Here is a 25,183-nt window from a genome sequence, read left to right as displayed (position 1 = left end):
CGATGCAGGGAAGGTGGAAACCAGGCAGGCCACTTTTAAATAATGGCAGCTGTGATTCCACAAGCAAAAGAGACACAGCGACAAAGAAACAAGGAAAACGCATTGTTGTTCTGAACAGTCATATTATCATTACTATGATTGTTAATGGTGTTATCACTATTAGTCATATTTCTCTACTTTCCAAATGTCGCATTACTACTGTGAGTATCTGTTCAAGGTGTTGCTATGTGTATGCTTACTTATCTTTATCCATTTCTCTCGTTTTGTCTCGGCAGATTGCTGTCCACCTTTGAGTCTGGTTCTTCTCCAGGTTTCTACCTGTTAAAAGCTATTTTTTTTCCCTTGCAACTGTTGCCAACTTTAGTGGAATCATATTGGGTCTTTTGAAATAATAACAAAGAGTGCAAGACCTCCTCTTTATGTTAAGTCCCCTGAGATAGCTACTGTTGTGATTCAGCTATAAATAAAATGTACTGTAAACTTCAGGTGTTGGCTTGTGGAGGCTTGTTAATGTCACCCTTTTTTTTATAAGGGGATTAACAATATGTACATACTCTCAGCACTCCTGATACCTGGCAACAGATCCAAGCACTTCCTATCCAGGTGGGATCTTGTTGGGGGACTTCTTCTGCTCCATAAATAGAGGACGCTGGCTAAGACAAACAATACTCCAATAAACCACAGAGGAAGAGCGATGTGTTTGTGCAGCTTTGTTTAATGACTGCCTGACTTTCATCATCACGCCCTGCACCTAAAATGTCATTAGACATCCCGCTGTTAACATGAGCGCAGATTTGTGAATTATAGTTTTCTCTGTCTTTCTGCATTCAGAGACAGGGACGCTGGCCTCTCACAAACTGAGTGAATTCATGACATTCCTGCAGGCTTATCAGACTACATCTGCTTGGACTGGACCAGACGGCACGCTGCCTGTGGACCAGTTTGTCGCCACCCTGCATTCTCCCCTTCTAATTGGGGTCTGTGTGTCTCTTTGTTTGTGTATTTGTTTGTGTGGGGTAGGGGTTATAAGAGCTTACATGAAAAGAGTCTGATAGAATTGAGTGCTTTGTGTATGCTCATAAAGATTTCATCTCACCTTCCCCATCCCCGGGTTCTCTTTAACTTTGGACACAGCTCGTAGCAAGCATGGCGGGGCAGGGGGTGGCGAGACTTGCAGGATGCCGCTGAAGTTGGTTGGGTAAATGGAGGGCTCCTGTGGGTGGAGCAGTGAGGGCTGGTGCTTCTTCCGCTTGGAGGAGAGGTTCAGCTTCTGAGCTGCCCTGAAAACAGGAGAAAAAAAGATTAAAGGTAAACAACCATTTCACAAAGTTCACACATTAGCAAGTTTTTTTTTTTTTTTTGCTCAGGTGAGCTTTTCACCCTGGGTGGTGGTACCCAAGAAAAGGTTATTGATTTTAAATGTCTAGCATGACATTTTTTCAAGGCGTGAGCTGCAAGGCTTTTAAAAATCAGATGCTGAAACTACAAAATAAAGGTCAACAAGCTCCTTTTAGTTTCTCAGAGTAATACAAGTCAGCAGGAGAGCTACACTGTGCCATTACCCCCCAGACAATTTCCCACTCTAAAACTGCTTTTCTTCCAACTCACAGTCCCCTACCAAGAAAGATAATGCCTCAGCCCTCCACTTTACCTGGAGCTGGCACAGTTCTCTTGCACCTTGATTTTCTTTTCCTACTGAATCTACAAAACTACAGGATAAGTGATAACCAGAGAGCCTCCCTGCTTTCAGAGACTAAATCTAGGCTGTCAAAGCAGGAAGGCAAAGTGAATGCTCACATTTATCTTGATCAAAAATCAAACAACTGTCACAACCATGACAGGCGAGTTCTGCTCCGACGCTGCCCTCTGGGATATAGTTATGTCTATCTTGCCAAGGTTAAAGACTGATGACAGAGTAAGTTAACCCTATATGTCGGGATATTTGATCGTTTACATTAGACAAGCTTCTGTTTCTGCTTTGCACAACCCTCTGCTGTAACTCAATCAAGCTTTTTGACAGTCCTCTAATTAAAATCCACTGTCATTCTGGCTTCTTGTCTTGAAGAGCCAATGCAGAGGAGACATAAACCGGTCACAGGGCCAACTGAGTCAGGCGCATGCACTCTCTTCCATCTGAACTCCCGCAACTCAAAAGGCGGTACTGATATCTCTGCATGATCCACAGGGAATCAGGCCAGACTTAGAGTGGTTCCAGGGAGGGCATCACATCGCCCCAGATCAGCTAACGCCATATCTCAGCTGGAAATTCAAGGTCAGGGGGAGGAAAGTAATACTCAAAGGAAATTAAAATGCACTCAAATGGTTTTGAACAAAGTAGTCACACAGGGAGGACAAAGAGGTTGGTTGTCAACATTTAGGAAAGAACATTCGAGTGAGAGAGAAAGATGAGAAATCTGCAGAGTAGTTGGAAGCAAAATTAGCAGAGCATGCGTAAGATAGAGCGGAAAAGATCAGATCCATGTGCGTCCTTGTGAGCAGTGATTTCCTAACACGCCAGGCTGAGCTCATTAGTCCGGCTTTGAGCTCCTCCGGACAGGACTGAATAGGCTACGGCCAAAAAACACAACCCACCCTCCCCATTCCTGACATCCAGCCACCCTCTCCTTCTCCCCTCCAACACTCCCCTCTCCACTGTACGCCCCCCTGCAGCGACAGCCCAAGAGCACAATCAGGAGACACACTGCCGGCTGATGGAATAATTATTGCATCCAAGAAGGCTACAGGAGAAGGCTCTCCCTGGGGAGCTGCCTATGTGTGATAGCATGCGAGACGCATCATGTGACAGAGAGAAAAAATGAGATGGAATAGATAAATGTGAGATGGAGGGAAAGAAAGGGGAAACTACACTTAAGTACACGTGGCTGTGTGTGACTACATGTGTGTATGAGAGGTATCCGCAGCACATTCATTCAAGATAGATGCATCCTGTCTCTCTGTTTCTGGTCCTCACTTCCTCTTTTTTTTTTTTTTTTTACTCATTCTGTCTCTTTTCTCCTTCAGCAAAGAAATAAATCAAAGATCAGGAGTAACCATGAAGGATAGTTAGAGCACCAGACTGATTTATTATTGCGCTCACAATCTAAAGCCAAGCATGTAACCTTGAGGTTTAATTCAAACTGCACAATGACGATTGGTGCACATGTGCTCTTCAATGGAAGGTGAGAAAAAAGGGATGAGATTGCTGTTTTTTTTTCCGCCTCACCCACAAGTACACAGGGAAATTAATTGCTTGTCACTTTCTCTCCCCTCCCTCCTTCTTTATCTCTCGTTCTCTTCGCAACTCTATGATCATTGGAGGGAAAATGGGCGGTTAGGAAGAGGCTCAGATTTTCTTCGCCCACAACAGCTTGTCCACCTGTTCACTCTCAATCCCTATGCTAATGAAGATGTTTCCCTGCACCATTTGGTTTGAAAGCTCAAAGCAGAACATTTGCACACAGAAATGTAAAACATCTGAAATTCACCAGAATAAGTTTGCAAAATACTCACATAGTTTAGATACTTTGAACAAACTGAGTCAAAGGTTTGCTTCAACATGCACAAGGAAGAAAATGCAGCTGTACTTACAACTCTTTCCAATCCATTATCTGGCTAATTGTAGTAGTCAAAGAACAGACAACTGATGTAGTTCAACTTTGAGTTCCATGTCTGTGTTGTCACTGTTCTCCATTACTCGCAAAAGTGAAATAATGGCAAAGTCGCCAATAAAAGAGCGAGGCGGGGCGACTTGCTAGTTGGGACACAGGGGTCCTTTTTGCTGCGATCACAATCATCGAGGTTCCACTTGATTTCACCGAGGTTTGTGAGAAGCTGAGTGGCCAGAGGGGGAACAGAGTGGGGGAGGTGGAGGCGTGGGCGTTGTAGTACTAAAAATGGGAGACAGGTAGAGGTGGGCGGTCAAGTTCCCTGCAGAAAAAGCATTAAATTCACAGTGAGGGTAGTCCAGAAAGATGCTTAGGGAGGAGTTCAGAAGGACAGGGGGCACCTCCTTTTTTCATTTGCCGCTATCTCACCTCTTACTCTTTCCATGCCTCCTCACAAGAAAAAGTTCAGAGTCAGTTCAAAGATGTAAAAAAACCCCGCAGAAGCTTGTTCTTTAACTCAGTTTTCCATGCTTTCTCTAACATCCAATTCTGCACATACATCCCACAGGCTGAATCTCTCATTCAGTAAATCCACTGGGGTGTTTCTGCAGGTCCAGATGCCCAGGTCCTTCCCAGAGTCTCTGCTCCTTCTAGCAGGAGGAGGGGAGTAAAATCACGCCTGGCCGGACTGCAAGATTTCCTTGGGTGACTGAGAATGAGGAGAATCCCTACTCCTGTTCCGCCTCTCAGTTCTCCTGCTATCGGAGAAATGCTGGCAGATGTCCTGCTGTCTCTCTCTCTCTCTGCCTGCCTTTCTCCCTTTCTCACACATGCACACAAAACTCCCTCCTCTCTCGCTCTCTCTCTCTCTCTCTCTCTCTCTCCTCAGCCCAGCCCCTTTTTCCTCCGACTGCCAGACGAGGTGTCAGCGCTCGATTGCTGGCTGCTCGCGGCGCAAATTGCGAGTACTCTCCTTTCCTCTGTGTCTCTAACACACACATACACATACACACACACACACAGCCTCTTACAAACCCCAGCACACACACACCCATGCATGCACCCCACCACACGTCAAATGAATACTTAATGCATACAGGAGCCTTCTCTTCTTTTAGGGTCCCACACTTCAAACAGATTTGGTTAGTATGCCTACAGTGCATGAATGCATGAGCCAGAGAGTGTATGTGTGCACGTCGGTATTCTTGCCTTTGTTAAAGGATGTAATTAGCCAGATGAATGAGAGTGTTATTAATCATAAGGAGTGACACTTAGACAAGGAGGATATACTTAAGCGTAGAGAGATGGATTGCCTGAATGAGCGATGCTCTGACTCAATTGGAAAACTGAGAGATTAAAAAAAGGAGTGAAAGCGAGGGAGGGCGAGAGAGAGAGGACGGACAATGAACAGATGACGTCTTAGAAAGGCAGATTTATGCTGGCCAGTGAGGAGAGTGAAGTCAGTCAATGGTCAAGGGTAAAAAAGGGAATGAAAGCATGTGAGTGGGCGAGCACTGGGGTGAGAGTACCCTGTATTCCCCCGGTAGCCAATTTACCAGTAAGCCCTCTCAGCCCCCGACCATCCAGTCTCTTTTGAAATGCTGCTGCTTTGGCTGCAGAGTGCCTACTACAACATATCAGCAGACAGAGTGGGTGTGAGACTTTCCAGATGAAAGTACATTCAGCACAAACACACAGCAAGCTCTCTCTGCCTCTCTCCTTCTGACACAGTGCCCCTTCTATGAACTCTGCTGGATTACATTTTGAGGCCAAAATAAAAAATGCATAAAATAAAACCCACTGCTGCCTACCCATTTGGTGAGTGGAGCACAGTAATGAAGCACTTTGATGTATCACATAACCTTTACCTTCATCGTTGCCACAGCACGCCTACCTCTGCTTTTCTGCCATGTGTCCGGATATGTTCAACTGAGGTGGGCTTCTTTTAGAGAGCATAAGCTGCTGAACAGAGGTGTGTCCAGACCTTTTAGACTGCGGGGGCCCCAACTGTAGCACTGACTTATTGGTGTGTGTGTGGGGTAGGGGGGGTATGGTTAATCTGCCTACACACATTTTACATTTATGTACCATTTGTCTCTACTTTGTCTAAGTACATCATTCTGTATAGATTTTTTTTATTTAAAAGGATAATAAAGAGTGGCAACATATAAATTATCCATGTTTCTTCATTTGAGGATTATATTTTTTTATTTATTTTTTTATTTATCTTATCTATTGTGTTTAATGTGTATTTTTGAGCTTTCATGTCTGTGCTGCTGTAACGGCCGAATTTCCCCTCTGGGGATCAATGAAGTATTATCCTATCCTATCCTATCCTAAAGAAGATGTATCTTGAAAAAGTCAGTATAAAGCACCAACAAAATCATTTGACAAAAGAAAGCAGACTGTTGAAACCATAGACTTTGTAAAACTTTACTTTCCAGTTGAGTGACCATCCTATCTTCATTATATATCTTTTCCACATGTGTATGATAACAGCATTTGAGGATCAACCATGTGTATCGATATCTATCTATCCCTACAGATCGAACATAGATCTAAGAAAGATATCGGCCGATATATAGGTATCAGATTATTTCTCTCCCTAATACTGATATCGGCCACAAAAATTCCATATCGGTCGGGCCCTAGACAAAATAAATGTGGACATTAGCGCAAGCAGTCATTGTTAGAAGCTCTCATTGTGGTTTCAAGTGCAATACATCTAAATGACGTAATTATAGGGACAAGTCGCAGTTGAAACTTACCTGATAGCCTTTCAGCTCCATCACTGTCTCCTCATGAACAGACCGCAGGAACAGATAATGATTGTAATATATATAAATGAGGCAAAGTGAGATAGATGTAAAATCAAGAGTCATTTAAAATAAAAGGTCTCTTTGTGTCTTTTGTTCGGGAAAGGACATCTAGATTTCACCCCTAGTGACAGTGAAGGAGGAGGAGAGGTCAATGACACAGAGAGAGAGCGAGAGAGAGGGGAAGCTGTGTCTTCCTGATGCTTTGAAATGCGTTGGCTTTCTGTCAATAATCGCTCCAACCCTCTTTTCAAACTTTGCCAAATTAACAGGAGAAATTCCCCCGCCCAGCAAAGTCATTAGCTGCCACGCCCATTAGCTTGTTTGTGCAAAATTGTGTCTGTTCCCCAGGCCAGCTATACGGATCTTCAGGTAGCCTCTCTCTGCGGCTAATTACCATGTTGGCCACATTTACCATCCTTGACAGTTCCTTACTGTGATTCTACTATTTCTCTCTTTCCACAGCCAAGATAAGGCTGAACTGGCCATTCACGCAGGAATCAGATCAGTGAAGCTGATATCAGACTGCTTTAACCCCCTACAGTGAGTCTGCCTCACACTGCTGCTGATTAGCTTTTCTAGCGAAGCTCTTCATGAATGGGGATGAGAAAACTCCAGCCAGCCTCAATACCATGCAATGATAATGACTATAGCACAATGAGTCACACAGAGACATTCATAATTTAAAGGCATTCGTGAGATATTTCTATTGTAACTAGGTGCATAAAAACCTTGTTGTTAGGTTGCTGGTGTCCAAAATGCCAAATCAGCAGATGGTGGGGATTGATTGGGCTCAATGTGTGTTGGTTTATCAGGTAAGGTGCTATGTTTTTGAGTCATAAGAAAATCAATCTGAAAGCCCCCTAGAGCTAAAATCAGTACACACTGTCTTATTGATGGGCTGCCCTTGACACGATCAAACAGCCGTCTGCCCCAAAGGTGTCGGGGGATAACATAAATCTACCCGCTGAGCTCAACTCTTAAAGACATACAGACTTGGTTAAGTTAGAGCAAGAGCAGCAGACTAATAATTAGCCTCCACAGTTAAGTTTCTGCATGGTTTGCTCTTTGACAAATTTGTTCTGGATTAAAACAAATCTGAATCTCTGTGCTGGCCTCAAAGCTGTGGCCCCAGGTTGTTCACAGCCTGACCAAGCCGCTGCTCAGCTTCAGTGGTGATTAAGCAAGCATGACATCACTTCTCAAACACACACAGATTCAGGGGGAGATGAGTTCATACTCTGCCAATGAGCTCTGGCATCATGAAGGCCCACCCAGACAATATTTACTAGCGAAGCCAGGATGTTGATGATTAAGTGCATAAGAAATGCTTCCACCCAATAAACCTCTTTTGAACCATTGTAGCTGTATCTAAATAGGTCAAACACTGTCAGCTGAAAGTGTCAGCATCCCCAAGATCTAAAGCCACCCATGTATAAATATATATGTATTACCTCAATGAGTAAAGCTAAGGGCTTCCACATAGGGTCAACTCTTAAAATAACCAATGAAACATGTGAATTCTGGTCACCTGAGAGAGAGAGTATTGGGCACATGGGGAAAGAAACATAGAGAAGGTGAATGTTTGTAAAAGATGATCCAAGCATCCTGTGTGGCGCTGAGGTTTAGTGTGTCTCCTGAAGCCCACCCCCTGCAATCAAGGACAACTGGTATAAACATTAATTTTGTTTTTCTCACTTCCTTTCCATTATCCTAAATCACCCAAAACAACCTATACTCCAGAGTGCAACATCCTGAAATTATTGAAAGTGCTTCAACAAATAACATATTAACAAATATGTGCAGTTTTAACCACACTGGAGCTACTAAAAAGCTCAGCCTCAGAGATACAGGAACAGAAATCTCCTGCTTGCACTGTGGTTATCTTAAAATTCAGATTACTATCAAGAGAAATCCAGATATTTCCAGTCATTTAGAAAAATGTTTTTTTCCCTTTTCCTTCATCTGGTGCATTAAAATGGAAGAGAGAACCAACAGGCTTATCTGTCTGTCCGTTGAATCTTATCAAGCCAAAGCTTTGAAGCTTTAGACTGACTGCCAGGATGTTTCCTTTCCCGCTTGCCTGTTTTAATGGTAGAGCGAGGGTAGAGCTTGTCTCTCCTGTGTCGGTTAACACAACAGCAGTTTGCAGGAAGTGGCCCAAACACCTCCAGGCTAGGATTTATACACTTCCTATAAATCCACAGAAATAGATGAAACAGATCTCGGCTAAATCACACAGCAATGAGCATGATGTCCTGTTAGCTGAGCAATATCCTGACTGGCATGTTCCAGACATATTGGACCTTTAAGAAAGTCTCTTTGTTCCAACAAGGTGTTCAACAAGCCTTTTGTTTGTCAGTGTGTCAGCCTTGGACACAAAATACCAAATGGGGCATCATTTGTGTTCTGACTGCTGACAGCCCAAGGCTGCACATCTCTCCTGCACCAATCCTCAGCCAATTAGCAAAGGCCAAATGCATTCATGTAACACCTGTGAACACAATGAACTGTCATAGAAAAGAAAATATCCCCCTGAAAAGAACTATTCTTTCTATTCTAGTCTCCTTATGCAACTGATTTGTCATATTTGTGTCATTAAGAAGATTAAAAGATTTCTCCAGTCAAAGCAATAAGACACTCAAAGCTTTCCGTAAATAAAACTCTACATTTTATCTGGGGTTTGTAAAACGGTTTCGTCATGGTCTCCTCAAAAGTCTCTTGAAATGGTGTGTCAACTGACGTGGAAAACGGGGGAATTAGGGCATCCTCTGGAGAATAGCTTGAATGACATGGGATTGTTTGAAGCACAGGGGAAGAAAGAAAAGAGTGCAAGTGGGGAACAGGGAAGAAAGCGGTGCATGAGGAAATGGTGGCAATCAAAACACGGAATATGGAAGAAAGAGTTTCAAAATACAGTCAGTAAGAGGGAAGAGGAGGAGAGGCAGAGAGAAAGAGGGGGGGATGCAGGGGTGTTAAGCAGAGTCCTCTCTTCGAGCAGTGGGCCTTGGCTCTGTGCCAGCGAGGCGCTGTCCATGAAGAGGTAAATCATTTTCTGCCCGAGAAAGAAACAGGAAAAAATGATCTTTGGGGATGTGCCACTGCCAGCTTGGGATTGCTTTATTCCCAGAGATGGGAATCCCCAGTCGGCCAAGAATAAATGGAACAGTTGGCATCAAAAAGTGAAAAAAAAACTCATCAATATTCAAGAAAGCCTGGTTGGGTGCTGCAGTGTGATCAGCAACAGTAGATTTAAGAACTAGCTTGTAGCAACACAGAGGTAGAAGATGGTGTTTTAAAATATCAAAGAAACTACACTAAGCAGGTTTATCTTCTGTGCCTCTGGGCATCATCAAGAAGAAAAGACTCAGGACGAAAAGATTCCCGAAGGACATGTTAAACTCTTAATAATGGAGGAGTGATTTTTGAGTTGCAGAAAAGAGTGTGTGACAAACCCTTCTGGTGGTAACACTGACATCCGGTGCTTTTTTGTTTCATACTCTGCCCATAAAGCATTCCGTCTCCAAACACCCAACACCCACTAATTCCCCCATCCCCATGCTGAAAGGCAACAAAGCCTTACTGCTAAATTAGGGGCTTAAAGGGGGCTTAAGACAAGCAAATGAAGGAAATTTAGGAGTAAAAGTCAGGCGCTATAATTCTACCTTCAGTTCATTTTATTGTTCTGCTAGCATTCAGGATCACATCTCGCTAATTTGGCCTAAAGAAGCCCGAACATAAGGCCATGGAGTGGTGAAGAAAGCAGAGGATATTAGCTCTGCAGGACCCATTTGTAAGTCAATGAGATAAAGAGGCCACTTTTAGACCCCAAGAGGAAAGAATTGGACATACCTGAAATGGAAGTCTAAGGGAAACCCGAAGAGGCTTCAAGTAAACTGCAGCTTTGGATGTGAGGGTAGAAATTGCTCGGCTTTATAATATCAAATTTGTTTGGGGCAGAAAAAAAGTCTCGGGAAGAAAAATTCCCTCCTCAGCTGATGGGTGACAGATGATAATGAAGACATGTTGTTCCACACTCTGCAGACGGTAGACTTCGCTCTCCTGGCATTGCTGACAGAGATGAGCAGCTGCTTTCATCTCTTCCAGGGCATTTTCACGCTGTACCTCAAACACTGCTTCAGGTATTCTGCTACACTCCTCTCCCAGGCGGAGGAGAATCTTGGGATAACTTCCCGCCCTGAACGCACATGCTGAACTTCCATTCACCCACCATCCCACCCACGTCTTCCCTTGAAAAGCTCAGGAAGGCTGTCCTGCACAGGGAAAGCGAAGAAAGAGAAATCTTGGCACTCTCTTTTTTCCGTCTCAGAAATCAGTTTAGTACACAGTTGAGACAGGTTATTTGATTAACAAGAGACAAATCTGTGCTTTCAGTAACATGCCATACCTCTTTGATTAAAAACGATGTCCTTTGGGATTTATACATAACATCAGATCAGAATGAAGAATAACTTTAGAGAATGATGAGTGTGTTATGGACAGTCAAGGAGGAAGAAAGCCAGAATACTGAGTGCTCCACTTCTCTTCTTCATTAATCACTCGCTGCCGGAGTAAGACACCTAGCGACTATTTATTTGCACTTCTCCACACAGAGGCTATCACAACAAACAGGCCCGCAGGCTGAGGAGAACATTTGTGAGTGATTCATCAGTGCTCTGTCCATAGAGACAAAACACAGGGGGGAGGGGACGCATACATGTGTTTCTTAATCTTTCATCTAAATTCAAATCAATGGGAAACCTAGAAAAAAAAAAAGTAGAGGGGGGTCCAAGACAGTTGAAATGAGCTGTAATGTCAGAGAGAGAGTCATGATCTTGTTACAATATGATTTCAAATATAGGAAATGCTTCAGTTACTGCCTAAAATGCAGTGTCATGTATTTGCGAGTACACTAGTCAATACTGCAATTTATTACTACAACTTAAAATACATTTTCTGTCTCCAAAACACAAGATTACAAAGCGATAAAATATATTATATATGACAGTATAAGAACATAGTAGAACAGTGCACAGCTAGCTCAAATGGAACAGACTCAGACTAGCCTGCCCTGATCCGTGAAAACATTTTGAGTGTGACACGCATGGGGGCATTGTTAATATTACTGTACGTTTGCGGGAGTTGTGCACATTATGAGCGAGCCAGACCTACAGAAATTAAATATTTAGTCTGCAACTCCCACAATGCTGAGCAGCCGGTGTTAACTTGACTTGCTTGAGGTTACTCAGCATGATTTCCTGAAGTGGAGTCAGTCATGCCAAACAACTAAAACAGCAATCCTACCACCTCAATTAGGGATTAGTAATCAAGTGTCAAGAATGGGGAGGTTAATTTCATATTGTACATTTTCTTTATCACTCGGGGATACTTACGATCAACAGTCATTTTTAGGAATAGGAATCTGCATTGGGAAGGAATGGTATCATGACATCTCTAGATCTGGGTGTAGAGCATTAAGTGACATTTCTTCAGATGGAAGTTAGAGACTATTATTTGTCACAGATGTATGGAGTAAAAGGAACACTAATCTCACAGCATGGCGAAATGTGTTTCCTTGGAACAGCGACGAAGACATTAGCGACTACAACCGCATTATTCCAAGTTAAGCAGTTTATCCTGTATCACACACTCATAAAAGTCAACCGTAGAAACATACTCAGCCTCACTCACTGGGCCACATAGAGCGTACGGGGATAATGGGATTTTTAACACACGGCAGCTGGCTCTCACGTGCTGGGTCGTGAACCGATTACAGGCAATAATCCTCCCCATTCAAGACACAGAAACAGAAATCCAGAGAAGATGAATCCTCCTTGCTACTTTTAGTTTGATACAGCTGTTTGCCTCAACTTGACTAAATACTGGACATGAAAAGGTTGAAAATAGAATATCATACAACACAGGTCTTAATACTTTGTAATAACCATCTAAGAGCTACATTGTTGTGCAAATATGAATTGAAATGTTCACTAGAAGCACTATTGACCTTTTTCCTCCGATCTGTAAGTCCTATAAATGCAGGAAATCGGACAAATCATTGTCATTTCTGCTTGCTTCCATATCATAAAACAACATTTAAAGTTGAACTATTCTGCTGATCCCCTAATGTGTTTCAATGCTGGATGACCATACTACTGTATGTTGGAGTAATCCCATGATAAGACTTATCATTAAAAGCTTGTCCTGCAAATCACGCAATAGTTCCCCTATATTAGTCCCATAATGCCTTGGTTTGCCAGCAGACAAGTAACAAAAAGGCAGTATTTGATGGTGAAATGTTCTAACAGTTGGAGCTTTGGTTGATGAGGTTAACTCCAAAACACTGGCCCTGACAATGGCCTTATTCTCAGTGGTAATCCGAGCTTCATCTGTAAAAGCTGGGTCCATCCTATTGACAATCAGAAGGATTGGGGTGCTGCATGCGTAGGTTCCTGCAAAGGATAAAGCCCTAGTGTTTGGGGAAATCAACCATCTATCACTGATTAAGCAGCTTTTAGTTATTCATGGTGACTAGAAGGCAATGCTGAGGCTCAGTGACGCCTGAGAAGCCCCTCCAGGAGCCATCTTTGTTTCTCTGTATTGTAAGACATAAAGGCAGCTCGTGGGAGCAGAGGCCACAAGCTCTATTCTGCAGCCATACACAGTCAGTCGTAAAATTCCTTAATGCATATTCACTGCCACCAGCTATTGCAATTCACTCTTTTTTTATTACTAATACTTCCACACCGTGCCTCAATACAACACAAAAGTGACTGTGGTAGTAATGACACAGATAATAGACTCCATTTGTATGACACCTTTCACTGAGGAACACTAAAGAGGTTTAGATGGCATCCCTCAGCTAGCATAGGCACGGTGCATAATATTCATTCAACAGGAGGGGGGAGAGCAAAGTTGAGCATGATATAACTAAACACTAACGCACTGATCATAGAGCCCTGTGGGCAACTATCAGAGCAGTTGTCCATTAAGGGAATGTTGTATGTGGGCAGGCAAACAGAGCTGGAAATAGATTGATGCTAAAAGGTTTGACCTCTCCTGCCTACACTCAACTAGTTGCACACAACCTGGCCTTTTTATCATCCTTACAAACTCACTGGGAGACAAAGGCAGCACTATGTTAGGTGTCAAGCCTACAGGACTGAGGTCTGCGCCCCATATCCTCTCATTTCTCTACTTGTGAAAGGAATCTGTCATGAGTGGACAGCAGTGCTTTCCTCTCTCCCCGCAGGGCTTAGTACACGTGGACCCAGGGGCGAGTGCACAAGCTTGAGTCAGCGCTTCAGCTCTTTGTTTGTCGGCCCCCCCCCCTCTGTCCGCCCCCTGCAGACTATGTGAGTGGGCCAGACAGACTTCCTGACTCAGGGATTTATTTGGGGGATCGGGGGGAAAAGGGCAGTGGGTTATTCCTCGTTCAGGCTGTGACAAACTCTCAGCTTTTGCTCTATCACTGGAGCTGTTCCCCATTCATGATGACAGGCACAAGATATTCTTCACTGCCTGTCACTCTGGTAGCTGCGGGGGGGGGGGGGGGTGCAGCACTATCCCACCATGTTATCATATCCCGAGGAGGAGACAGACATCCGGAAAGAGGCGAGGGAATCAGCGACAGCAAGAGCGCGTCTTCAGCTGTGCAGGAAATTCTTCACAAAAACCGATTATGTAGAGGGCAACTCTCAGAATCCAAACAAGAGTTCCTCATGCAATATTCAGCTTGTGCAGCATGCACTATGTCAGAGCCATTCAGACTGTCTGGACAGGCAGGGTTTAACACAGAAAAGGTTTGTTTTTGATATGTGTACATCAGAGAACAATACTGTCATTTTTGTGAGAATCGTGGAGGATTGTGAGTCAAAGAAAGGCTGTCGGTGGATTTGAAGGTGTATGAGGGCAGCAGGATGTATCTACCTGCTGAAGATCCCTGAGGCTGCAAGGCCAGGTTTGGATCTCCATCAACACCTCAACCTTGACGGTGCCTGACATGCCTTGGATTAATTCACACCTGTGCTTATCTACAGGCTGCAGCTCCTTCTTGGCCTCAGCTGGTGCTGCCACTGTGTCTGCTGCTGAACCAAGGCAGCCATTAGTCCCATCAGCCTGATTATGGCAGAGAAATGCCAGCTGGTGTTTTATCCAACAGTAAACAAAGACGAAATACCACAGAGCAGCTCAACCATCCCAGCACCCACCCACTCAATAGTTCTGATGAGCTATTCACCGCCCTGGGCATGTGTTGCTCGCATTCAACAGATTGATATGAATCAATTCTCATTTGTCAGGCTCTGGAGGTAGAGGTAGTATTAACATTTCTGCTCCACTGTGGCTGTTTCCTCAACACAGAGCCGGCATCTCAGCAATATGTTTTCTGTCATGCTATACATTCTGCTCACACTCTTGCTCTGGTGGAGGAATCCATCTCGCTGCGGCTTGACAACAAAACCATTAGCCTCTCACCTCCAGGGAGCAGACAGTCCAACTCGGCATGCACAAAACTGCACATTCCACACGAGTGGAAAAGAAAAAGCAATGCAGAGAAAGATAGGATAGAGAGAGAGAGAGAGAGAGAGAGAGAGAGAGAGAGAGAGAGAGAGAGAGTGAGAGAGAGAGAGAGAGAGAGAGATGCAATGGGAAAAAGTCAAATGCAAAAACAGAAACAAACATTTGGTTCCACGTACAACACAACAAGAGTTTCAAATTCCAAGGGAGCTCAATGTTGTTTGTGTGCAAAAGAACTTACTTGACTCCCATGGTGGTGAATCCAATATTCTTCTCCACAGGTACATACCTCCTGCTTCTGATTCTGTCAGAATGCAGCATCAGCCCGAGCACGCTTTCTGAATGACAACACTTACAAGCACATTCATCCCAGGGAGCCACCATCCCACTCTGTATATTTATCCATCTGCCATGTGGGCCAGATCCACTGTGGCAAGTAGATCCCGCTGCTCTACATAATCTGTCCTGCCTACTAGCTAGATCTCATCTGTCAATCCCAGCACTGCCAATCAAACACAGCCCAGTCCTGCTTTGTCTGTTCCCGAGAAAATCTGTATTTCCCCGGCAACACATGGAAGCGTAAACGGCTTCTTATAAGCCAAAAAGGTCAGACTGGAATCTTTGAACTTATCCTGATTGGACAATAAACTTCAGCAAGACACCAAACTTGTGTAATTCAGAGCAAGCACTTGTGATCCTGCAGTGCTTCCAATTTGCAACAAACATGACTCATTATTAAACACACGCCTGTTCCTCCACTTGACTAAATTAGAGTCCAGTGGAGTAGAGAGGGCTATTTCCACTTCCTGATTCCAATCCTTACCTTTGAAAGAAAAATCAGTGGCATTTGATTCCCACAAGCTAACGACTTGTTTCTATGGTTACTCAGAGCAGCCTTGGGCATGAAGGGCAGCGTGAGTGTTGCAGGGTCTTGTGTGTGCAGGAGAACAGAGGCTAAATGGCCCTCCTGCCACAATTACAGGAGGATTCCTTCTGCACAAAGACAGTCATTACGGCATAAACACTCACCTGGGCAGCAGCTGCAGGGCGGCGATGGACGGCCATAAAAAAACACTTCCTCCTGACACTCCTCCAGGGCTGCATTCCAGCAAACAGCTGTCCACCCTGCCCGTGCCGTGCTACAGCACCGCCTGCCAGCATGTGTGCCACCTTTAAAGTCTGTGATGCCCCAGAATCCTCAATGACTTTGGCTGAGCTCTGACTACTGGATCTTTATATCCTAACTCGTAAAAGTGGTTGCATCATGCATACAAGGAAAAACTTCACAGTGCCCATCTCAAACATTAGCACACGACCAGTAGTGGCCGATGACTCAGTAGAAGCTATTAGTCGAAGCAGGTCTATTCTCACTGTGGTGTTTTATTTCAGGTGACATTAAGGTAAAGCAGTTAGAAAAGCAAAACAAAAGAAGAGAGCATAACAAGACCCACTGAGAACTTTTTTACGAGACACGGTCAACGATGGTTCAACTCTTCAGCAAGAAGTGAAGGTGAGATTGTACCTGTGTTTACTCTCATCAGTAGAGTACTTGCTAACGTTTGCCTCAAGGCAAGAATGTTTTACTGAAAACTGAATCATCAACACTTCAATTCCTACATTATGAACACTTTGAAATTGTAAGACAGCTTTAATGAGTCTGCAAGCCATTCATGAAGCTTGAGATGTGTTTTCTAAAGTCTTTACATTTCCAGATAATCTGGGCCAAGTGTCGGTACTGACCAAGCACTCAAACCAGATTCCTCTAAAAAAAAAAAAATCCCTCCTGATCCGCTTTAAGTCTGAGTCCAGTCTATTGGTGTCTCAGGAGGATTCACTTGTTAATATTAACAAACGTATCTCACGGGGGAGTAATTATTTCTTCTCTTGAACATGATAACAGTGATAAAAACACATCAGACCAAAGAAAGACCATGGAAAGTGTCCTATGCTTCGCACACTGACACATCGAACTGAGCAGTCGGCTCCTCTCAGCAGTGGGCACTGAGAAATCCCACAGGCCTGGGGAGTAATAAACACACCGTCACCATCAGCAAGTGTTAATGGGACAGAGAGATGGGTAGAAGGATCTGCGAGATGGCGGTTAGCCGCAGCGGCTAGCCCCCTACTGTGAGCTCCGCCTGGTTTCATTACACGACGCTATGTCAATACACTAATCATATGCTCTGTCACAAGGCAATCAGTGCTTAACGTACAAGTCAGCTGAACACATGGCTCTAAATTCATTACCCTGACCCCCCCCTGTCATACTCTGACACACATATACTGTAATGACATGCACACACACACACCATCCAGTCGAAGTTTGACCCTTGACTCTTCCTGTCGCCCTGTGACTGTATAGTCTGTGTAATTACCATCTGGTCATTACTGGCACCGGGGTCTTCTTTGTTTCAGGTTATTCTGCATGATTACCACAAACAGGAAGAAGGGGGAAATACAACTGTATCACTGATTTTCAAAAGCATTCAAAAATGTTTCAAGTAAGACTTACTTATTTGATCCCTTGAATGTAAAGCCATTTCATTTTCTATGCCTCTTAAATATAATGTGTCAACACAAAATGTCTTAACCGACTGAATACTAGTCATCACCATGTCTGATTAACTAAAGAATATAAAATGATATTTAAAAGTTAAAGTGGTCAATCAACTTCTGTTCACTTTATGCTTATTCATGCCATGAGTGCCAATGCGAGGAGTCATTAAGAGATGACACAGTAGTCCTATTTAGACTGCTGGTTCAAGCCGCGATATTTACCTCCCTGTGATGTTTTGCCTTGCATGAATGAATGAATGTTGTGGAGGGGAAACGGGGTGACAAAGTTACCCTCCTCTTTATCGTCTTCGGAAGTAGTAGCGTGTCACTGCACTTTTTGGAGAAACGTTTGCAGCATAAAACGAGCTAGTGAGTCAAATTGGCAGGGTAATCTCTTTCTTTCTTTCTTTCTTTCTATCCATCTGTAGTTCACATCGGGAGTCTTAAGGAACAAAATTCAAGAATTGGTGGACATAGCTATCAATATAACTATGAGTAGATTTACCAGAGCGTGTGTGTGAGTGTGAAAACCTTTGCCCTATTTTGAAAAGAATGAAGTAATTTGACGGCACCTTCTTTTATTCTGATGTGGCACATTACTAAATCATGTATAGAAATTGTCATTAATATGACTCTGACCTCTTAGTGTCTGAAGTAATCAAAGCCTTTATACTGAAATGACTTTTCAACTCAGTAGACATCTTAAATGAAAAAAATTAAACGTTTTTTTCTAAACTCAGGTGAACGCTTCACTTCTTTTTGCAATGAAAAATGAACGAATCTCTTTTGTTCCATCACGCTCTTCCTTTCTCTCTGCAGCAGAATAGCGCATGCAGCTCAACTCTGGCTAATTGCATTCTAATTAAAATTTCATCTCTGAGTGGAACGGTGTTAGTGAATGTCAGACAAGTGTCTAAGGAGCCTTTCTCCAATCCATCGGGGTAGAAACTGCTGTTTGGATATTCTGCTGCTACATCCTTGGCTCTCAGGGTTTACACATGCATCCCGCTAATTGTATCTTTCGAGAACAAAAAGGAATACTAATCAGATGTGAGTTTCCAATCAAGTCTAAAACGTGAAGGACACCCATTGCATTGTTTTTTGTTTTTTTTTAAATCAAGTGCTCCCAGTGCAACGGAAACAAGAAAATCTGTTGATTGTTGCAATTTGCTTGACTTTAGGGATTTTACAGTTCAATCAACAGAGATATCCAAAAAGATGAAACTAAGACAACAACAAGATGATGATGATGATAATGATATTCCAGCTGCAGATGGGCAGGAAAAGGGTGTGGGCTTCATATCAACGCCACCTCCAATGCCCTTTTCTGTGACTGCAGAATGTAATGCTTTTTAAATCTGGGCCCTTCATCATTGTGTTTCTCTGGGCCAAGCTAAACACCACATTCTTGGCAGCAAATTATCATCAAGGAAGAAATGAAAGGTGGAACCTTTTTACTATACTTCCACCTACACCCCCTCTGCCCAACCAGGACCTGCTGCAGAGGAAAAAACAAGTCCACCTCCCTCTTTTTCCCCCCTGCTATTAGCACACTGTAACTGGCTAGACGCGGCTCTTTATACTTCTCTTTTTGAGCTTGTGTCCAAAGAAAACATGAGAACTAATAAATCAATGTCAGGAATTAACCCTGCCTAGCAGAAGGTTGTACCTTGCTGTTGTAAAGGACTACAGGAAGCTGCTAACACAGGACGTTGCATATTTAGCAGAGGATCTGGAATGTCCCCTTTACCTCATGGTCCAACTGATAGGCTCTGACCCTTTTTATGCTGCCACACAAACTCCATTTGGGTTTCTTGAGCTCCACAGATGCCCCACGGGGCTTCCTGTCACACTCCACAAGCCCCTTCAACCTCCTGCAGTGCAGAGCTTCAATGGTCCTATGCATCATTCTTAGCCAGCTTCTCTTTTCGCCAACATTCATTATGGAATAGCACTCCTCTGAGAGTGGAGGCAGGGGATGTATGCACTGACCGGCCTGCCAGGGAATCTATCAATGACAATTCACCACATTGCACTAGGCAGCCGCCCGCCTGGAGAGGGTGAAGGATTCTCCAGGGCAACAACAACGCTGCAGCCAAGAGGAGCCGGAAAAAAATGTGTTTCAGAGACACACTAGGACCGAAAAGGTTTCACCCAAAGCTGCAAAATCTGAATAGTTGTTTTAAAAGAAACAAAAATAATCAAACAAGAAATACCTCAGGACAATACTCGGCTTTAACCTCAGTTCCTTTCGTGAGACGCTTCCTCGTTGATCTCGAATTATGCAATCCTATTATCCATTCATTAGCATTGGTGCCTGAAACTTAAGGTTCATTTAATCCCATGATGGTGCATATCCCAAGGCAATGCTGTAATTCAAGCATTGCAAGAACAACATCTCCCTGGAATATGTGCCCCACATGGAAGTTAACACCATGAAACACAACCCAAGTCAAACATTAGGAAGGCGAGTCTGTGCATATTCCTTCTACACGCACAGGAGTCTGAATGAATGCATGCACAAACACTAAACACTTCATTTAACACCACAACAGCTCGATGTAATCTCTACATTTTGACAAAGAAGGGGGTGCGGGTTACCTTATGAAGAAGGAGGCTGCTGCAGATGAGGATGCGGAGGTGGATGTATTAGGTGCTGGGAGTCCCGGTTGGCTGCTGCTTCTTAGCCTGCAGGGCGTCAGGGTGCTGCTGTGGCTGGCGGTGGTCATGGTGGTGGTGGTCGTTGTGGTGACTGCGGCCGCTGAAGGTGCAACATCCCTGTCAGCTTCCCCCATCAAACCGTGCGCCTGTTGACCCATAGATTCACAGATAAAAATCCAACCATCACTTACAAGTCTTTTACAGTTTCCTTCCACTCCATTAACCCGCCTGTGCCACAGATGGACAGGCAGCTGCTGCAGCCAGAGTAGGTTAGTGGGAGTCAGCAGTATCCACAGCAGAGCGCTGCGAGGATGCAGCCCCATGCATTGATTCTGGTAACACTCTGGAGGTCTGCACTGGCTGTAGCCTACTGTAATTAAGTGATAACCCATATTTAATTAGTAATTAAATCACAAGTGATTTACTCTACTCTGCACCCGATTATATCTCCAGCTCTGTTGCTAATTTAGGACTTTACTTACAGTACAGAAATGATATTCATGACATCTTGCAGGTTGAGTAAAACTTTAAATATATAACAGTGACTTTCAAAGGGAGTAAACAATCAACAACAATGTGAGGAATGAGATAGCTTTACAAGGTTTCTAAACTGTGCCAGCATGAGCACACCCTGCTCTGGCAGCTTGGTAATTGAACAGGAGTAAACTGAGGTGAGCTGCATCTGTTTCAGCCCGCGGGCGTTTGAAACGAATGCCAAAGCCGCACGGGGTGTATGGCCTGTATGATTTTTTTTTTTGTCATGTAATGTATGTGCTGAAGCTGGTCATATTTAAAGGTATTTCAGCTTCATCCATAGTATTAGAGCTGCAAAAAGACAACAAGTAGTGACATGATTTTTAAAGACGTGTTTAAATTTTTTTTAAAAAGTTTTCTAGTTTTCTTTAGCTGTTGTTTTAATATAATACATAATAATGTACAATTACCCGAGGAAGGCTAATTTTTAGTATGACAAAGTCAAGTGAAGACCGACTTTTGGTGCAAGTCTTACATTTTTTTAAAGATGAAATAGCCAATTTAGAAAAATAATACGTTTTACCTTCATTTTAGAAGACTTTTTTATTTTTCCCCCTTTAATTTCTGCTATCCTCAGCAAAATGCAAGTTCCATTCAATGCAAAGAGTTAGTTAAAAGTTTCAATATGGATAAAAAGTTTGTATAACAAAGCTTTAAACATACAAAGTCCAGAAAGAATAAAAGCAGGTGATAGAGTCAGCCCTCTAGCCAGCTGTAGCTACGACTATTATACTAGCCCTTCTGTTAAAGTTTGGAGCTAAATCTGGTGCATCTTAGTGGACTATCAAGGTTCAGCAGGAGCTCTGCAGTCTGCAACGGTTCACTGATTGCTCGTGGTCTCAACTGAAGGAGAGCAGAGAGCTAATTATAAAAACCAAAAGGCAACTCTTGAGACTCCACTTCAGCGGGGGTCCCCATCCTCACAAAAGGTTAATCCTCACCGGAGCCGATAGATTATCCTGAGAGACAATGATCAATAGTGGCTGACAAGGACCGGTTCTTTGGCGTTTTCAGCATTGGAAAGTAAATAAATAAAGGACAAAGTTTTCCTGACAACATTTATAACACGGACACGTGGATAATGTGTGTTCAGGAACGACCTTGAATGCAGCACTGTGCTGCTGCAGCCCACTCTTACGTGACAGTATGTTGTATTATAAACACAGTTCAGGCCCTCTGCATATTTAACACCTCAGTGTTTGTCCTAGATTCATGTTTGGCCACACAAAATAACATCCTTCATGATCGTTTTTGTAAAGTGTACGGCCTTCCATTATATGCCGTTTGTCAACTCATGCTGACAGCTGTACTATTTATACGCCAAGCCTGACATGTGAATGCTACACTCCAGGATGTGAGGACATACTTACATTCTGACATTTACATCAGAGGATTGGCTATTACTCTGCAGAGTGTTAGCTTTACATTGCAGCTAAAAGAGCAGCAATATTAAAGCATGGGTGTATTATCTTCTCCTAGAAAGCTTCACTGACCGTTTGTCAAACAGTGTGTGCTCTTCATGGATTCCTACTTTCCGTTTTCTTCCTTTGGAGCTTGTTATCAGAGTTGAGAATCACAGCCTTGTTTTAAAAGTCCGCTTTGGCTCTCTTGAGGCTTCATCATGGGGGTTAAGTCAGAGATCAAGCTGCTGTGTGTGAAGTTATGACTTGAGGAGAACAGCATGGATCAAAAACTGGCTGCAAACTGAAATGAGCCAAATACAGGTCCTCAACCGGAAAGCCTTGCACCATGCTGGTGTGGGTGACAGGTTAGGAACTCAGCACATACCAGAGAGGAAGACCCATTACACTTTGGCATGAAACACTAGACTACTTCACACGCAGCCAAACAGGAAGCTGATGTGTGCAGCTCATCCAATCTGTCACCAATCAAGCCTCTGTACTTTTGGTTTTAGAATCATTGGCAGCAACTTTAAGAGCAAAGGGGGTTTGGGGTTTGGGTTCAATATGGATCAACTGCAGTCTAAATCACACATATACATAAGTGCACACACTTGTGCACATCACACTGCCTATCAAAGGGTTTCCCCTCTGGTAGTAAAACTGGGACTTAAGCCCCTCAGCCGCGCCGCTGTCAATAGCATTGGACCTGAACTGGCCCTGATTCTGGCTAAAAAAGAACAATCTATCCCCTGGTCAGGTAATTAGGTCGTGTCAGAGGAGCCATGTGTGCACGGCCGTTTGCTCTGAGAGTGAGTAATGAGCTGTCCTTCCACTCTTTAGCCCAACCCTCCCTGATCTGTTGCCTTGGGTTGCTACTGGAGAGTAAAGGCAGAAAAGGGAGGGGTATAGAGGTCTGAGCTTCAAGAGTGAAGAAAAGACGGAAAAAGACTTCAGGAGTGTTGTGATTCCTGTAAAGTCTGAAGTGACCTATCAGTAGTCCATTGAATCCGAAGCTGTTGAAAGGACCGAGAATCCCCCGGGTGACCTTTGGCCCCAGCGGTCAACTGATGATTGCTGCTGGAGTGAAATCGGCCTCGTGTTAATCTGGCTGTCTTGCTTGGATGGCCTCTAAAACCAAACTGAAACCAACCGAGGTGAGAATCGAATACTAACAACACAGGAGTCAGATGGTGTGAGCATGAGCTACAAAGCAACACCCAGACATTTCTCTTTTGAAACAAAATGTTAATTGTCTATTAAATATAAACTCTCGGGTGGCGCCAGCATCCTAGTGGTTAGTGCGCACACCCCATGTGTAGAGGCTTAGGTCCTCCAAACGGGCGGCCCGGGTTTGGGTCTGACCTGTGGCTCCTTTCTTGCATGTCATTCCACACTCTCTCTCTCTCCCCCCCGATTTCTGACTCTATCCACTGTCCTATCTCTAAAGTAAAAAGGCATAAGAGGCACAAAAATAAACCTTTAGAAAGTCGAAATTCTCTAAATTGTTTGCTCATTTGTTCAGACTGTGGGTTTTCTTTCCTTCCTGTATCCGTTTTTTTTCTCCTCTTGTTGTGGCTTTCTGTGGCGCACAGCCATGCCAGCCCAGCTGTACCAAAGAATCAGCAGCCAAGATCATCTGCTGGGCTTCAAATTGGTGGCAGAGGAGCGGGCCAATGCAGCAGGACACCAGTGAGCCAATAAAGGAAACCCTCGTGAGTCAAGAGCTCTTGGTCTTTGTAGATTAGTGCACATGTGTTTTTTGGATTTTATGGAGCAAAGGAGAATCCCAGATTTGGGTCAATCAATTTCTTGTTTTTAAAAAGTAGAAAAAAAAGAGCTTGGAAATGTGGTTTTCTGGTTTATCTTAACAGATTGAAACTCTTCATTTAAACCACCAATAATAAAAGGAATTAATTATTTGTGTGCCATGTGTTCAATTCAAGGCAGCTTTAGTCATATGAACCATTGGAACACAATTACAATGACGGAGCCAGGCAGTTTTGATTCCATAGACCGCAGACATCAGTCCAGATGTGAAGCAGAGATTCCCGGTGCTCTGTAATGGGCTGTATGTGTGGGAGCACCCCAGGCCTATTGGTTAACACACAAAAAACGTCCGTCTCTGCTTCTTTGTCTGAACAACAGTGCATACTTTCCCAACAGAGAAACAAAGAGAGAATCATGATTTTACAGCTTCCCTCCCATTCCTCGAGTTTGTGGGTTTCGTCAATCTGTAGGATCTGGTTTTAATGAAAGAAAGCAGCTTGAGAAAATAACACCCATTTCAGCTGTAACTTCATGTCCTGAAGGGATGTCTGTCTCTGTCCGAGGAGGTTCCCAGCCTCGTCTCCATCGCGTTGAACAACTCATCCCAGCTGCACTGTGGGCCACTAATTGCTTTTAGACACATAGATGGAGAACACGAGTCGGCCTCTCCCTTCAGTGCCAGACCGTTTGATTTGCCCTGGATTGCGTACATGCAGTTAAAAGCTTTTGATGGCTGCCCATAAACCATCTCTAAAGACACTTGTTGACATTAAAAGGAGGAGTGAAAATCTGTCTTTGATTGTAATGCAGGGAGAAAAGAATAGCAGTGCCAAGACATGAAACAGACTGCAGTTATCAAAGCAGTTAGAACAGGAGTGTCAAAATATAAAGTGTATTTGTCCCAACGTAAAACATTACAGTGCAAGGACCAGATGATGGTATAGCATGAGCTAATGCTAGAACATTTTTTAACTGTAAAACAAATGTTGGTATTAAAAAGTGATAAAATGTGCAGATAAATTACTTAAACTCATAAATAATGTACTCTAAGATTACTCCCATGACTCCAAGGGCAAAACTCCAAACCTTTTAGAGTCTCTGGGACATCAGATAAAGCTCAGGCTAATGCTTATCCAACATGAGAGGAGAGTTATGGTGACGCTGTGGGGTGGTCATTTGAAATGCCCTTGAGGACGAGGTCAGCAGATTAGTGTTGCGATGACCTCTGACCTCAGATCAGTCAGACTCCTTGACTACTGAGGAATGAGAGGTCAGCAGGCCTGCATATGCAGACACACAAATTTCTCTACAGGGCTTTTATTCC

General features: G+C 43.6%; 1 protein-coding gene across 2 annotated transcripts in view; it reads right to left on the bottom strand.

The window, feature by feature from the left end:
- Positions 1 to 25,183, bottom strand: part of kif26ab (kinesin family member 26Ab) — a 69,457-nt gene that overhangs the window by 15,759 nt on the left and 28,515 nt on the right. Inside the window, exons 4-5 of one of the 2 annotated variants that reach the window (XM_061062802.1) lie at positions 20,096 to 20,301; positions 1,097 to 1,280 (exon numbers count right to left, since the gene is read on the bottom strand). In XM_061062802.1, coding sequence (XP_060918785.1) covers positions 1,097 to 1,280; positions 20,096 to 20,301 — 390 coding nt within the window. Of the gene's footprint in view, positions 1 to 1,096; positions 1,281 to 3,588; positions 4,707 to 20,095; positions 20,302 to 25,183 lie in introns of those variants that run through there. The other variant, XM_061062803.1, reaches the window with a different exon arrangement.

Source organism: Labrus mixtus, chromosome 18, assembly GCF_963584025.1.
Source record: "Labrus mixtus chromosome 18, fLabMix1.1, whole genome shotgun sequence".
Classification (NCBI taxonomy): Eukaryota; Metazoa; Chordata; class Actinopteri; order Labriformes; family Labridae; genus Labrus; species Labrus mixtus.
Note: the sequence above shows the minus strand (reverse complement) of the source record. Positions and strands in the feature narration are given on the sequence as shown.